Source organism: Bufo gargarizans, unplaced genomic scaffold (assembly GCF_014858855.1).
Source record: "Bufo gargarizans isolate SCDJY-AF-19 unplaced genomic scaffold, ASM1485885v1 fragScaff_scaffold_459_pilon:::fragment_2:::debris, whole genome shotgun sequence".
In the NCBI taxonomy this organism is placed as follows: Eukaryota; Metazoa; Chordata; class Amphibia; order Anura; family Bufonidae; genus Bufo; species Bufo gargarizans.
In genome coordinates this window covers 155000-170377 of record NW_025334120.1, presented here as the reverse complement: position 1 = coordinate 170377, position 15378 = coordinate 155000, and the positions used below count along the sequence as shown (strand labels likewise).

The 15378-nt window shown below is 43.6% G+C and overlaps 1 protein-coding gene across 2 annotated transcripts in view; it reads right to left on the bottom strand.

Moving 5' to 3' along the window:
• Nucleotides 1–15378, bottom strand: part of LOC122922544 (aromatic-L-amino-acid decarboxylase-like) — a 287546-nt gene that overhangs the window by 175537 nt on the left and 96631 nt on the right. For both annotated transcript variants that reach the window (XM_044273181.1, XM_044273180.1), the window contains exon 7: nucleotides 10610–10676. In XM_044273181.1, the coding sequence (XP_044129116.1) occupies nucleotides 10610–10676 (67 nt within the window). The remainder of the gene's footprint in view (nucleotides 1–10609; nucleotides 10677–15378) is intronic.

Genomic DNA, 15378 nt, shown 5'->3' with positions numbered 1-15378 from the left:
AGACACTATATTAGGCCCAGATAATTGGAATTTGTAATACAGACACTGTTTGCAAATGTAGTTCAGTATTTTTTACAGAAAGCCACACACTATGGACACTAGATGTGGCCCCGTTTATTAAAGACACAGTCTGCGGATGATGTACAGTATAGGTCACTAATAGGTATAAAATAATAATATCTTGCTGCTGTCAAATACACAAAGGACTTTGAGGTATTTTAAAAAGCTTTTGGTAGTAAAAACAGCAAATTTCTCTCCCTGCATCTGTCCCTTCCTCAGCACTGTCCCTGAGAAAATGTCCAGGAAAATAGATTGCTGCTCTAAAACACACACACACAGTAGTTCTTAAAAGGACTTTTGGGTCTTGGAAAAGCTTTCTCAGAATAAAAACTGAAATTCGCTCCCTACTCTGTCTTTCCCTTCCTATGCTCTGCTTTCCATATCTACGTCTGAGCCGAACATGCGTCATCGGGTGCTATATAGGACCTGATGACGCCTTCCGGCCAGCTAATCACTGTAATGCCAGCAGCCAACATGGCAACTGGCATTATATAGCACTCGATGACGCCTTCCAGCCAGCCAATCACTGTAATGCCAGCAGCCAACATGGCTACTGGCATTACAGCAAGGGCAGTATATACCTGCACCTTTATTGGCTGCTTAAAACCCGTAAAACGTGCAGGGAGGAGGCTCGAGCACATGCGGTACTTGGTTGAGTGCCGCCATGTACCGAGCATAGCGATGCTTGAGCCGAACAGATATTCGGCAGAGCATGCTCGCTCATCACTAGTACTAACATCACATCCTTTAGTTTTATGAAGAATACCTTCTCCACTACCACTTTTCTAAAGATCCTTGGTGCCATAGACAGGCCAAAGGGCAAAGCCTTAAATTGGAACTGCTGTAGCTGACCTTCCATAAAGACTGCAACTCTGAGAAACTTCTGTAACTCCGGGTGCATTTGGATGTGGAAATAGGCATCTTTCAAATCCATTACTGCCATGAAACAATGTGGAAACAGGAGCTGCACTGCAGTTTTCATTGTTTTCATCTTGAATTTTTTGAATACTAGAAACTTGTTTAAGTCCCTCAGATTGATGATGGTTCTGCAAAACCCAATGGCCAGCTACCTTTTCCCATGCGGAGAGGAAAAAAATCTTAGTCTTCCTCCCACCTTTGGATTAGTGTCATTCTTGCGACAGTTTTTTATTTGACGAGGAAGAGTTTCCAAAGAGGAACCCTTTCCCTGCCAGATTTCAGGACCTAATTTTCTAGTCTTTAACCCTAAACTGTCTCCCTGAATTACCCCCCTGAGGACCAAAAGGAACTACTGGGCCTGATAGAAGAAAATCCTGAAGGATTGGGAGGGGGAAATCTTTTCTTCTTATCCGCCGCCTTTTCTAACAAATCATCTAAATCAGGGCCAAAGAGAAATTCACCCTGACAGGGGATACCAAATAACTTATGTTTGGAAGCTACATCTCCCCCACTCCAGTTCTTAAGCCAAAGTGCTCTACGAGCAGAGTTAGCAAGAGATGCAGTCTGAGCGCCAAGTCTAACGCATCTACAGAGGCTACTGCCAAAAAGTCAGCTGCCTTCTGTAATGTGGGCAGGGAGGATAACATCTGCTCCATAAGACACCTCTTTACTGGATTTCTAATTGCTGTAGCCAAAAGGCTAAGGTTCTAGCTGTTACTGTGGCCGCTATGTTAGGGCAAAAAATGGAAGTGGATTCCTCCCAAGCACCCTTCAGGAAGGACTCGGCCTTCTTATCCAAAGGGTCCCTAAGAACACTCGTATCATCAAAAGGGAAGAGAACACCTTCTAGAAACCTTGGAAATGGCAACGTCTATTTTGGGAACCTTGCCACAAGAAGAAGGCTTATCCTCAAAAGGGTATTTACATTTAAAGGTTTTTGAACTAAAAACCCTTCTACATGTTTTTTTTCATTCCCTTTGAATCAGAGAAATAATGCTATTATGCATGGGGGGGCATCTACCCTTTTTTCCTACAATCCTTCAAACAAAGTCCGCTACCGACTTATCCTCCTTAACATCTTCAATATTCATAGTTGATCTTATAACTTAACAGTCTGTCAGTATCTTCAGAAGGAAGAAAGGATCTCCCTATAATTTCATCCTCTGAGGAAGAATCTGAGGAAAGGGTATCCAGGGGGAAGTCACTGTCGCCAGAAGAATTGTCTTGGGATAGGTTAACCCTTTCTGTCACATTAAGCTTCTTACTGGGTTTTAGCATATTTTTCACTTCCATCTTAATTAGTGTTTAAATATTCTCTAAGAGGGATGGGGATTCATCCGAAACAGTCTTGTCAATATAGCGTTGACACAGCTTTTTGTCATAAGATGATGAAAGAGCTGTTTTACATATAGCACATTCTTTGTTTTTCCTTTTAGCCAGCATTTTCTTAGGTTTTGACAAAAATAAAATACAAACCATAATTAGAAAGAAAAGACCGTCGCCATCTCACTCACCCCAAAAAAAAAAAAAAAAAGAAAGAACTCTGTCCAAGTACCGGTACAGGTGCTACCATCTCTCTCTCTCTGCAGATTCTTAAGTCTTTTCTTTTTCCATCTTAGCTGGTAACAACAAAGGAAGTCTGCTTTAAGGTCAAAAACAAGAATATTACTCAGACAAATATCCTTCAAGTCACTCCCTGCTTCCACTGTCACTGGCCAGGAAGAAAGGGAGAGAATGGAGAGAGAGACACACACACAAACATACTGCCTCCATGACCTGGAAGCCTGTATGAGCTGCTTTATACAGAAATTCTTAAGCCAGATTACTTGAGTCAGCCACACTAGCTGAGGGACGCTGGAGCTGTTCCTTGATCTCCATAAGCCGCCTGTCAGACCTCGGCGGTAAGGGATATCCCTTTTTAAATATCGCATCCCAGGCTCTTCCGGAAGTGCGTCACCCACTGCGCTCGCTACCGGAAGTAGCCGTGCTATTCCGTAGCTCTTCGTCCATCCTGAGGCAGCGTGGCAAAGCTTTCACAGAAGGATACCCACGTGCCTACCGCAAGACCCGGAGGAGCCCCTGGAGCCCCCCTGGATCCTAGAGTCCAGTCAGCCTGCAATCGCAGTGCGATGGACCCCAGCAGGATATCATCAGCCCTCTAGGGACCCCCTAGGATAACGCAGACCAGTAAATACCTGGAAGAAAAACTGTAGGTCTCCTACTCCAGGGACAGGAAACCACTGAAGGGGTAGAGAGGCTCCACCTTTTTATTCTGTAGGTTTCCTGTCCTGGGGGCGGAGCCTCTCTCTCTGTGGTGCTGTTGTGGGGGAAGGTAAAAATGGTGATTCAGACATTTAATTTTTTTTATGTTAGGCCTTATTCACACACGTGGATTTTCATGGACCATGGTCCGTGAAAACTCAGCCCGCCGTCCTGCTGAGCGCACGAGCACATGGCGTCATTGGTTGCTATGACGCCGTGTGATTCATGCCACCATCGTACAGTAATACACTTGTATGATCTATACGAGTATTGGTGTACAGCGCTGGTGGCACCCGCTCACAGCGTCATAGAAACCAATGACTTCGTGCATTCAGAAGGACTGCAGACCGTGGTCCTTGAAAATCCACTTATGTGTGAATGAAGCCTTACTCTGTTCACCATATGGGATAAATATTTTAATTTATTTTTATCTGTAAAATAGAGAAAGTGGGCGATTTAATTTTTTTATTTATTTCTGGGAGTGCTGGGGGTTGTCGATAACTGGATAATACTATACCATAGACTGCAATAGCTTATCATTGCAGTTTTAGAAAATAGCTGAGTTCCTATTGAAGTATATGAAAAAAATAAAAATAAAAAATTGCTGTGTTTCTATTAAGCACTGCCTCAGACAGGGCATATTAGGTACTTAACGGTGACAGGCCTAGGAACCATGGCAACCAAAGGGCCCCTGTGATCTGTAAATGAGCACTCAGATGCCATGGTCGCAATTGAACACAGCATCTGTAGGGTAAAAACTATCTACAATTATAGATTCTCCCTGTAGGTGTCTGCTATAAAAACCTAAGGCAGCCTCCATATAGGACATTCAATCAGCTCCTGAGTAGTGATGGCCTTGCGGTTCGCGGCGAACTTTGCTCGTTCGTGATTCGCCGAACATGCAATCATATGGCGATATTCGCGCCTGCTATATTCTTTTACATTGTGAAGAACTTTGACCCATGACACATCCATCAGGTGGTACAGGACAGCCAATTGAAAAGTTTCAGCACATGGACATACCCCCTACCTTATAAATAGACCCGATCTGGCCACCATTTTACATTTAATCTTTTGTCAGTGTAACGAAAGGTTGCTGTGTGGAGCAGGGACAGGCTCTTAGGGACCAAAACGCTATCAAATAGATCCACAAAAGTCCTTTTAAGGGCTGGTATAGGTGTACTATTGATAGGTGTGCAGTACAGAGGGGTAAATAACATAGAAAGCATATTATAGTGGATTTGTATTGTGCAGCAGTGGTGAGCTGTTCTGCAGCAATACTGCAGCTACACAGAGTGACAAACGGTATTGGAAAAAATAATTAGAACTGGTGTGCTACAGGGAGTGCAGAATTATTAGGCAAGTTGTATTTTTGAGGATTAATTTTATTATTGAACAACAACCATGTTCTCAATGAACCCAAAAAACTCATTAATATCAAAGCTGAATATTTTTGGAAGTAGTTTTTAGTTTGTTTTTAGTTTTAGCTATTTTAGGGGGATATCCAGGCATGGGATCCAGCCGGTTCTCTCCGGTTCTGCCGAACCGTTTGTTAAAATTACAGGCGGTTCGCAGTACCGGTGAGAAGCAGGGATCCCGACCCGGTCCTGCAGCTGCGCCTGCACCAGTGGCGTAGCTATAGGGGTGGGGGCGGAGCGGAAGCCGAGAGGAGAGGCCCTGTGTGACGCGCACTGTGCAGGGCAGCTGGGCAGGCGAAGTGAGGAGGGGCCGGGGGAGCGGCTTCAGTTGAGGTGCGACGCAGGACTTAGTCACGTACCTCACTGTGACCTCCTGCGGCGGATCTCGCGAGATGACGCGATGACGCGGCGCGGGAAGGCACAGTGAGCGAGGCATTGGTGACCGCCTGTACCAGGATGCCACAAGCTGTGAAGGAGAGAGAGGTAAGTATTAATTATTTCTCCTAAGCAGGTGCCTACTCCACCTTCCCCTCATCCTGACCCAATGTTTAGATTCTTTTAGCCAAACAAGAGTTATGGATGGGGTTGATGACAATATTTAAGGTGGCCACACACAGGGAAACACATCTATTTTGCCCACAGAGTAAGAGCAGCTTTTTTAAGCGGTACTCCACTATGTAATGGCCCCCTCTTTATTATTAATATAATGGCCCCCTCTTTATTATTAATTTAATGGCTCCCTCTTTGTTATTAATGTAATGGCCCCCTCTTTGTTATTAAAGTGGGGGCCATTATATTAATAATAAAGAGGGGGCCATTATATTAATAATAAAGAGGGGGCCATTATATTAATAATAAAGTGGGGGCCATTATATTAATAATAAAGTGGGGGCCATTACATTAAAAATAAAGAGTGGGCCATTATAATAATAATAAAGAGGGGGCCGTTACAGTAATAACAAAGAGGGGGCCATTATATTAATAAAAAAGAGGGGGGTCATTATATTAATAATAAAGTGGGGGCCATTACATTAAAAATAAAGAGTGGGCCATTATAATAATAATAAAGAGGGGGCCATTATATTAATAATAAAGAGGGGGCCATTATATTAATAATAAAGAGGGGCCATTATATTAATAATAAAGAGGGGACCATTATACTAATAATAAAGTGGGGGCCATTAAATTAATAACAAAGAGGGGGCCATTATATTAATAATAAAATGGGGGCCATTATAATATACAGGGGGAATAATATTATGGGGGACTATCTGTCTGGCTCTAGCCCAGTATTGGGGGGCAGCAGGATGAGTTGTTGAGACACCAGGAAGGAGAGGATGAGAGTAAAATGAGGAACCAAAATTTTTTTCTGTGAAACTCTGCAGAGACGAGAAGCGGTTGAAAGAAGGTATCATGGCGGTCTTATCTCTGGATGAAGATGTTGAGAAAAGTCTACATCACAGGAGACGTCACTGGATGTAACAGGTATGGTGCGGCATTCTCCTGTAATAATATTATCCATGCACATATCTGTTTCTTGGTAGGGTAAGGGGTATATAGAATTTGGCCCATACTGCCTCAGCCCGGCCCCAGACTTCAGGTCACACTGTCCGTGTTCTGAATTCTGGGGCCTCACACCCATCTACAACATTATCTGTACTCAGAGAGTTATCACTGTGTTACATAGGACTGCTACTGATCTACTACAGTATTTGTTAAAAGAGGCGTGCCCGGGGTAGGGGGGGGCACCATTTTTGGCTTGCCCCGGGTGCAGGCAACCCACGCTACGCCACTGATACTGGTCAAGTTGCCGGCCGGATAAAAGGGGTTAGGTCAGGAATTTGGCATGGTGGGGAGGAAGGTGCCGTTTAAATTTTTGCCTCAAGCAGCATAAAGGCTATGTGCTTCCCGGCCCCTGGCCACAAAGCACTGAGGGAAGGGGGGCCCAAGCTGAACTCTTGCACCGGGGCCCATGAGCCTTTAGCTACGCCCCTGGCCTGCACCCCTGTATTTTTCAGCCTGCGGCTGTTACTTACAGTCAGTCAGCGTGAGCGTGGCTGTGTGTGTGTCAGCCAGTCTTCCACAGTGCTGCCGCCCTGCCCCCAGCCTCGCAGTCATGGCAACAAAGGGGAGTGTCTTGAGAGTGAGCAGCGCCGCGAAGCTGCCAGCCCAGAACAGAGAAGGAGAGAGGAGTCCTCTCACTGTCTGCAGAGTGCCCTAGTTGCTGACAGTCCACACCCCACACACAGCCATGAAAGATTGAAGAGCCGGCCCCTAGCCTAACAGAAAGGAGTCTGGACAGGTCAGGACTCGGGACAGCCTGGTTGGTTGAGTGTGATTTGTGTGACACTGACAAGTTGGCATTAAGGAGGGGACCACCGACCAGGGGCTGAAATTGAAATGTGACAACATAACAAAAATGGAGGGGGCCATGAATCTGTGGGGAGAAGCTATATGAGAAGTTTGAGAACATGGAGGGAGCCATGAATCTGTGGGGAGAAGCTATGTGAGAATATGGAGGGGGCCATGTGGGGAGAAGCAATGTGAGAACATGGAGGGGGCCATGAATCTGTGGGGAGAAGCAATGTGAGAACATGGAGGGGGCCATGTGGGGAGAAGCAATGTGAGATGTATGTAAATATGTCGTGACTGTGTTGCATATATATGGTGTATGTAAATATGTGTCGTGACTCGTGACGCGCTGCGTATCCACCGCTGAGTAGGGAACCTGTTGTTAAAAATTTGAATCCCACCCCTGGGGATATCTGTGTGTGCAGGTGACTATTACTGTGCATAATTATTAGGCAACTTAACAAAAAACAAATATATACCCATTTCAATTATTTATTTTTACCAGTGAAACCAATATAACACCTCAACATTCACAAATATACATTTCTGACATTCAAAAACAAAACAAAAACAAATCAGTGACCAATATAGCCACCTTTCTTTGCAAGGACACTCAAAAGCCTGCCATCCATGGATTCTGTCAGTGTTTTGATCTGTTCACCATTAACATTGCGTGCAGCAGCAACCACAGCCCCCCAAACACTGTTCAGAGAGGTGTACTGTTTTCCCTCCTTGTAAATCTCACATTTGATGATGAACCACAGGTTCTCAATGGGGTTCAGATCAGGTGAACAAGGAGGCCATGTCATTAGATTTTCTTCTTTTATGCCCTTTCTTGCCAGCCACACTGTGGAGTACTTGGATGCGTGTGATGGAGCATTGTCCTGCATGAAAATCATGTTTTTCTTGAAGGATGCAGACTTCTTCCTGTACCACTGCTTGAAGAAGGTGTCTTCCAGAAACTGGCAGTAGGACTGGGAGTTGAGCTTGACTCCATCCTCAACCCGAAAAGGCCCCACAAGCTCATCTTTGATAATACCAGCCCAAACCAGTACTCCACCTCCACCTTGCTGGCGTCTGAGTCGGACTGGAGCTCTCTGCCCTTTACCAATCCAGCCACGGGCCCATCCATCTGGCCCATCAAGACTCACTCTCATTTCATCAGTCCATAAAACCTTAGAAAAATCAGTCTTGAGATATTTCTTGGCCCAGTCTTGACGTTTCAGCTTGTGTGTCTTGTTCAGTGGTGGTCGTCTTTCAGCCTTTCTTACCTTGGCCATGTCTCTGAGTATTGCACACCTTGTGCTTTTGGGCACTCCAGTGATGTTGCAGCTCTGAAATATGGCCAAACTGGTGGCAAGTGGCATCTTGGCAGCTGCACGCTTGACTTTTCTCAGTTCATGGGCAGTTATTTTGTGCCTTGGTTTTTCCACACGCTTCTTGCGACCCTGTTGACTATTTTGAATGAAACGCTTGATTGTTCGATGATCACGCTTCAGAAGCTTTGCAATTTTAAGAGTGCTGCATCCCTCTGCAAGATATCTCACTATTTTTGACTTTTCTGAGCCTGTCAAGTCCTTCTTTTGACCCATTTTGCCAAAGGAAAGGAAGTTGCCTAATAATTATGCACACCTGATATAGGGTGTTGATGTCATTAGACCACACCCCTTCTCATTACAGAGATGCACATCACCTAAAATGCTTAATTGGTAGTAGGCTTTCGAGCCTATACAGCTTGGAGTAAGACAACATGCATAAAGAGGATGATGTGGTCAAAATACTCATTTGCCTAATAATTCTGCACTCCCTGTATACCAGTTGCCCCCCCAAAAAACTGATAGAAGTGGGGGGTATACCAATAATATACTTTTTACATAGTGCATTTGGGTACTCTAGCATTTGTTTGCTGTTTTGCTGCGGTCCCTCTGCTACACAGTGACAAACGGTATTGGAAAAAATAATTATAAAAGGTGTGCGCATGCGCATACGCGAAAGTTATATTGCCGATATTTCGCATTGAAAAAAATAATGAATGGAGATCTCAAATTCAAATAATACATCTGGCATGTCACTGTCCATGTTGTGGGACTATTTGTGCCCGTCTAGTAATTATTTCTTGGCTGCAAATATGAGCTGAAGGTTTTTCAGGTTTGCCTGCCATTAAAATGAATGGGACCTGCAGCGAACTTGTGGTTCGCGAACATTTGATTGTGTTCACGAACAGTCCTGGCAGATGTTCGTCCATCACTACTCCTGAGAGGACACCATCTTTAAGGACACAACATTTTACATATATGGCTGATGTCAGGAAACGGTTAGACTCCACCAGATTTATCAACGTGACTAATGGTGGATGATAAATCTACCACCTATTTCTACCCTCGTAAAAAAAAAAAAAAAGAAATGGTGTACGCCATATGTGCATCATAATTTGTTACCTTTATATGCTTCTCTGTGCTTTTCCAAAGTGTCAAGAAAATGGGACAAGGCTTTCCAACACCCCCTGGATTTATTATAACTACACTGACCAAAACTATAAAACAACACTTTCGGTTTTTCTCCCATTATGCATGAGCTGAACTCAAAGATCTGAAACATTTTCTACATACACAAGACCCATTACTCTCAAATATTGTTCACAAATCTGTCTAAGGCCGAATGCACACGGCCGTGTTTCACGGCCCTGAGCGGTCCGTGAAACCACGGGCTGGATTCCTGCTGAGAGCAGGAGCGCACGGCGTCATTGGTTGCTATGACGCCGTGCACTCCCTGCTGCCACCGCAATACAGTAATACACTGGTATGATCTATACCAGTGTATTACTGTACTGTGGCGGCAGCAGGGAGCGCACGGCATCATAGCAACCAATGACGCCGTGCGCTCCTGCTCTCAGCAGGAATCCAGCCCGTGGTTTCACGGACCGCTCACGGCCGTGAAACACGGCCGTGTGCATTCGGCCTTAGACAGATTTGTGAACAATACTTGAGAGTAATGGGTCTTTTGTGTATGTAGAAAATGTTTCAGATCTATGAGTTCAGCTCATACAAAATGGGAGAAAAAACTAAAGTGTTGCGTTTATATTATTGGTCAGTGTAGGAATGAGCGAATCAAAGTATCCGAAGCGCAGTTCAATCTGAATTTCAGGGAAAATTAAATTTGCCATGAAGCTGAATTTCCTCGTGGTAACAAATTCATTTTTCCTTGAAATGGTGGTTAAAAAAAAAAAAAAGAAAATGGGTACATCAGTTTGGATAAGTGTCCCTCACTGTTTCATACATTTGGCACCTCTTTACATAGGTCTAGAGATATTACTCCAGATTTTATGCCACCCTTTACTGGAATAAGACTGCAACATTTGTACAACTTTTTAATTGCCTAAATCTGGCATACACCCAATTAACATAGCTAACCAGGCCTGTTTTTTAAAAGTGGCAAGATTAATGTAAAATAAAAAAAGTTGCATATTTTTCCACAAATAAGCATAACAGATTACAAAAGCACAACGTTTAGCAAAATTTTACAATGTTTTAGAGACAGAATTCTGCAGTGCTTGATAAGTTCCCACCAAAATGTAGTAATACATTTGTGTTGATACTTACAAATAGGCCCTAGTTCCATTAGGTTGTCAAAAGCACATGATGTTGTTGTTCCCAAGGTGGCACATAACTGCAAAACACCAAGTGAGATTTTAATAATGTAACATCTATTGGGTATAAGATGCACGGAACATAATAGAGTACATTGATTTTTATCCAGTCTGTTTTGAGGTTTTTATTTGAATGTTTAAGATGCACGGTGATTGAGATGTGGATATCATTCTTGATTAACTAAGATGGCCCTATACCGACCAGCTCTCAGACAATGCCTTATTCTCTCAAGTTGGGACTGAAAGCACAAAGACTTCACCTAATCCAAGAGGACCCTCCTCCCTGATGTGTCATATGAGGTATGCTGTGCTGCTGTTAGGCTGAAGCCGTTACAAGATGGCACTTGCACTTAGATGTTTACATAGTTTGTATACCAAAGTTAGTAAAATAATGTACAATGCACAGATGCCAAGTGTTATCTCTTTTCTTATTTTTGTATTCTAGCCAATGAAACAATGACATGAGCCTCAGTAGAGGAACACCCTCCCCGATATAAAAACTGCTTAACTTCCTGAAATGAGAAATGCTTTGACCCTTGCCTGGTGTCAGTGTTATTTCTTCCATGCATGTAAAATCCTAGTATTACTACTAGTATTGATTGAGCACCAAAGTGCTCGGGTAGAACACCTCGGGATGCTCGGGTGCTATACCAAGCACAATGGAAGTCAATGGGAGAACCCGAGCATTAAACCAGTCACCCCCTGCTCTGAAGAGGGGAGGGTGTCTGGTTCACAGGAAAAAGGTCAGAAATTGTCCGGTCAGCATTTTCACTTGATAGGCGGATGCGCTTATCAGTTATTATTGCCCCCAGCAGCACTAAATACCCGCTCTGACAAAACGCTAGTGGCAGGGCAGGCCAGCACCTCCAAGGCATAGAGCGCCAGTTCGTGCCACGTGTCCAGCTTGGACACCCAATAGTTGTAAGGCACAGAAGGATCACTGAGGACGCTGACACGGTCTGCTATGTACTTGTTGTTGAAAATTTTATGTTCGCCGTATGGTCGCCATCTATCCTATGGAGATGCGCAGATTCTTTCGTGTTTGCATCGCGCAGAAACTTTCGCACGATGGTCTGGTCAATCCGACCTGTAGCTGATTTGTGCAATAATCGCGCAATGTTCGCGCGATCATTCACATCTTCGCCAGCCAATCACTTCATACCATAGCCTGTCTCCCCATTGGTCATAATTGTAAGACCGCCTTCCAGCCAATCACCTGTCTCCCCATTGGTCATGATTGTAAGACCGCCTTCCAGCCAATCACCTGTCTTCCCATTGGTCATGATTGTAAGACCGCCTTCCATCTTCTGGTATAAATAAACCTTGCCTAGCTGTTGGAAGCAGGCACATTATTGGATCCTACTTGAGAACGTCTCTGTGACGTTATTTTGGAGGAATTGCGCACACATCGACGCACACTACACCAAGGATTTCCCGATTGTACTTCTGGCGGTCGTTTTCGGTTGTGAGAACGAGACAAAGGAGCAAACGGCGATATCAGTTGGCGAGCACAGTTAGGGAGCAAATTTTTCCCCCGCTATCAGCAGAACATAAAGTAGACACAGCTTCCTTATCAAAAAGCTAAAAAGGCCAGAATAAGGTAAGAAAATGCTTTTCCTTACTCTCATTTTTGCGAAAGTTTTGCTCTTTGTGAATTGAAATCTGTGTACTTCAATCTGCTGATATCAGGAAAAAAAATCTACTGAAAGAACCTTTTGGTGTATGTGGTTTATGTTTTTCCAATAATAGCTGCCCAGATACTTGTTTTTGCATATTTGCATAACTGCTGTCGGGGTTTCTCAACCGTAAAGGGCTGTTCAGTGCCCTGCTGGGACACAGGATCTATGGTGAGAGATCCAACACAGGGCATTGTGTGTAAGGTCAGGTGGTTATAGTTTAACACCACAGCAGGCAGATATTGCCATCAGTATCTAAACAATTTTTTTTTTATGTCTGTGATTAGTTTGGTTGTGCCCTAACTGTTGTATTGTTAAAACTGTTCCGGAACATATTTTTCTCTCTCACTCTCTCTCTCTCTTTCTCTTTCCCGCTCTTTTTCCCTCTCTTTCTCTTCTCTGTAGATTTGGTTGGGAGACCTTTCTTTAGTTACTGGGGGTCTGGTGATATTGTGTGGGAACTACTGTCTGAATTCAAGGGTTGCTGCTGAGCGAGAGGTTTTGGATCAGTCACTGCAAAAAGGGCTTTGTGTGCTGTTCAGCTTGACTATATAGAATCATATTGGCGAAGGAAAGTGAGTTGATGATTTTTTTTTGAGACATGGTGGTATATATAATCCGGGCATACAATAGTTGTGTGAGTAACCCCTTTCCCCACAGGAGTACTGTGTGTTTCCTGTGCACCCCTCGTCCCCACAGAGGTACTGTGTGTTCTCTGTGATGACCCCCTTTTTCAACAGCTAGTACTGTGTGTTCTCTGTTGATCCTTCCCCCACGGCAGTACTGTGTGCTTCCTGTGTGCCTCTCGTCCCCACAAAAGGTACTGTGTGTTCTCTGTGTGTACCCCATCCCCACAGAAGGTACTGTGTGTTCTCTGTGTGCCCCTTTTTCCACAGAAGCACTGTGTGTTTCCTGTGTGCACATTCCACTCCATGTCAATTGGAAGCCCTATCCTGTGGTCAGGTCACTATTCAGAGCCAAAACCGAGGCTGGTATATCTCATTAGGAGACTCTGAGGGCCCCTGTGTGTCGGCGAGAGCCCTTTTCCTCACGCTGCAACTCCTTTTCCTGAGGTCTAACTAGGGTGAAAAGAGTCCGTGTGTCAGTGCCAGAAATCCTAGGGCAACTCAGAGGCGAACGAAGAAGGAGTAGCAGCTGTCCAGGCGTGTGTCGCAGGACACTGTAGGTGGACGCACCTACTTTTAGAAGGCTCAAGCATGGGTGTAGGGAAATCTAGGGAACAGAAGGGTACCACTTCTGAGTATAGGACAGCCAAGCAGCACATGAAATCCATCTATGGAGGAGGAGTTGCTAAGTCCCTCAAAGATTGGCACCAATGGACTGTAGGTTCAGAGTGGACCATCCCCAAAGAAGGGACCTTTGAGGTCTGGATTTGGGAAAAGTTTGTCTGTGAATGCCCCACTGGACTCCAAAGCCACAGTTCCCTCCAGAAGGCAGAACTGTGGCTGCATGAATCCATCCAGCAACAGGGCATTAAAAAGTCCCAGACAGTGCGAACTAACACTGTCAGGTACTCCCGTCCAACTAAAACTATGGAGTCCAATAAAACCAGGGACAGCCGAGGTTATGGATCAAGGAAGCAGATTTTAAATCCCAATATGAACGGTTAAAATATGAAAATGTGAAGCTCAGAGAGGAAAGAGATCGGTTCCTGTAATTCAGTAGAGTTTCTAATTTTGTGTGCCAGAGAAGGGTAAATTAAGGTCTTTGTAAACCATTTTACTGTTTGTATTTAAAGAAAATTGAGAAAGACCTAATTTAATTTGGGACCTTGTAATGTTAAATTCTGCATCTTTGGTAAAATTAATCTGGAGTTGGTTTGGGGGTGGGCAAATTAGCATTTCAATGACTGGGTGGGTACAAATTCTCCTTCCAGTTTTTACAGTTTCAGGTGAACCCTCCAAGACATTGATGTGTTAATTCAGTCCTATACAATTGTATGTGTTCCAAAGGTTTTTGTTTTTTTTGTATTTGAGTTTCGGTTTTAACCACTTAAGGACCACAGGTTTATACCCCCCTAGTGACCAGGCCCTTTTTTTACAAATCGGCACTCCACAACTTTAGCAGTTTATCGCTCGGTCATGCAACTTACCACCCAAATGAATTTTACCTCCTTTTCTTCTCACTAATAGAGCTTTCATTTGGTGGTATTTCATTGCTGCTGACATTTTTACTTTTTTTGTTATTAATTGAAATTTAACGATTTTTTTGCAAAAAAATGACATTTTTCACTTTCAGTTGTAAAATTTTGCAAAAAAAACCACATCCATATATAAATTTTTCGCTAAATTTATTGTTCTACATGTCTTTGATAAAAAAAAATGTTTGGGTAAAAAAAAAATGGTTTGGGTAAAAGTTATAGCGTTTACAAACTATGGTACAAAAATGTGAATTTCCGCTTTTTGAAACAGCTCTGATTTTCTGAGCACCTGTCATGTTTCCTGAGGTTCTACAATGCCCAAACAGTAGAAAAACCCCACAAATGACCCCATTTCGGAAAGTAGACACCCTAAGGTATTCGCTGATGGGCATAGTGAGCTCATAGAAGTTTTTATTTTTTGTCACAAGTTAGCGGAAAATGATGATTTATTTTTTATTTTATTTTTTTCTTACAAAGTCTCATATTCCACTAACTTGCGACAAAAAATAAAAAATTCTAGGAACTCGCCATGCCCCTCATGGAATACCTTGGGGTGTCTTCTTTCCAAAATGGGGTCACTTGTGGGGTAGTTATACTGCCCTGGCAATTTAGGGGCCCAAATGCGTGAGAAGTAGTGTGAAATCAAAATCTGTAAAAAATGGCCTGCGAAATCCGAAAGGTGCACTTTGGAATATGTGCCCTTTTGCCCACCTTGGCTGAAAAAAAGTGTCACACATCTGGTATCGCCGTACTCAGGAGAAGTTGAGGAATGTGTTTTGGGGTGTCATTTTACATATACCCATGCTGGGTGAGAAAAATATCTTGGTCAAATGCCAACTTTGTATAAAAAAATGGGAAATGTTGTCTTTTGCCAAGATATTTCTC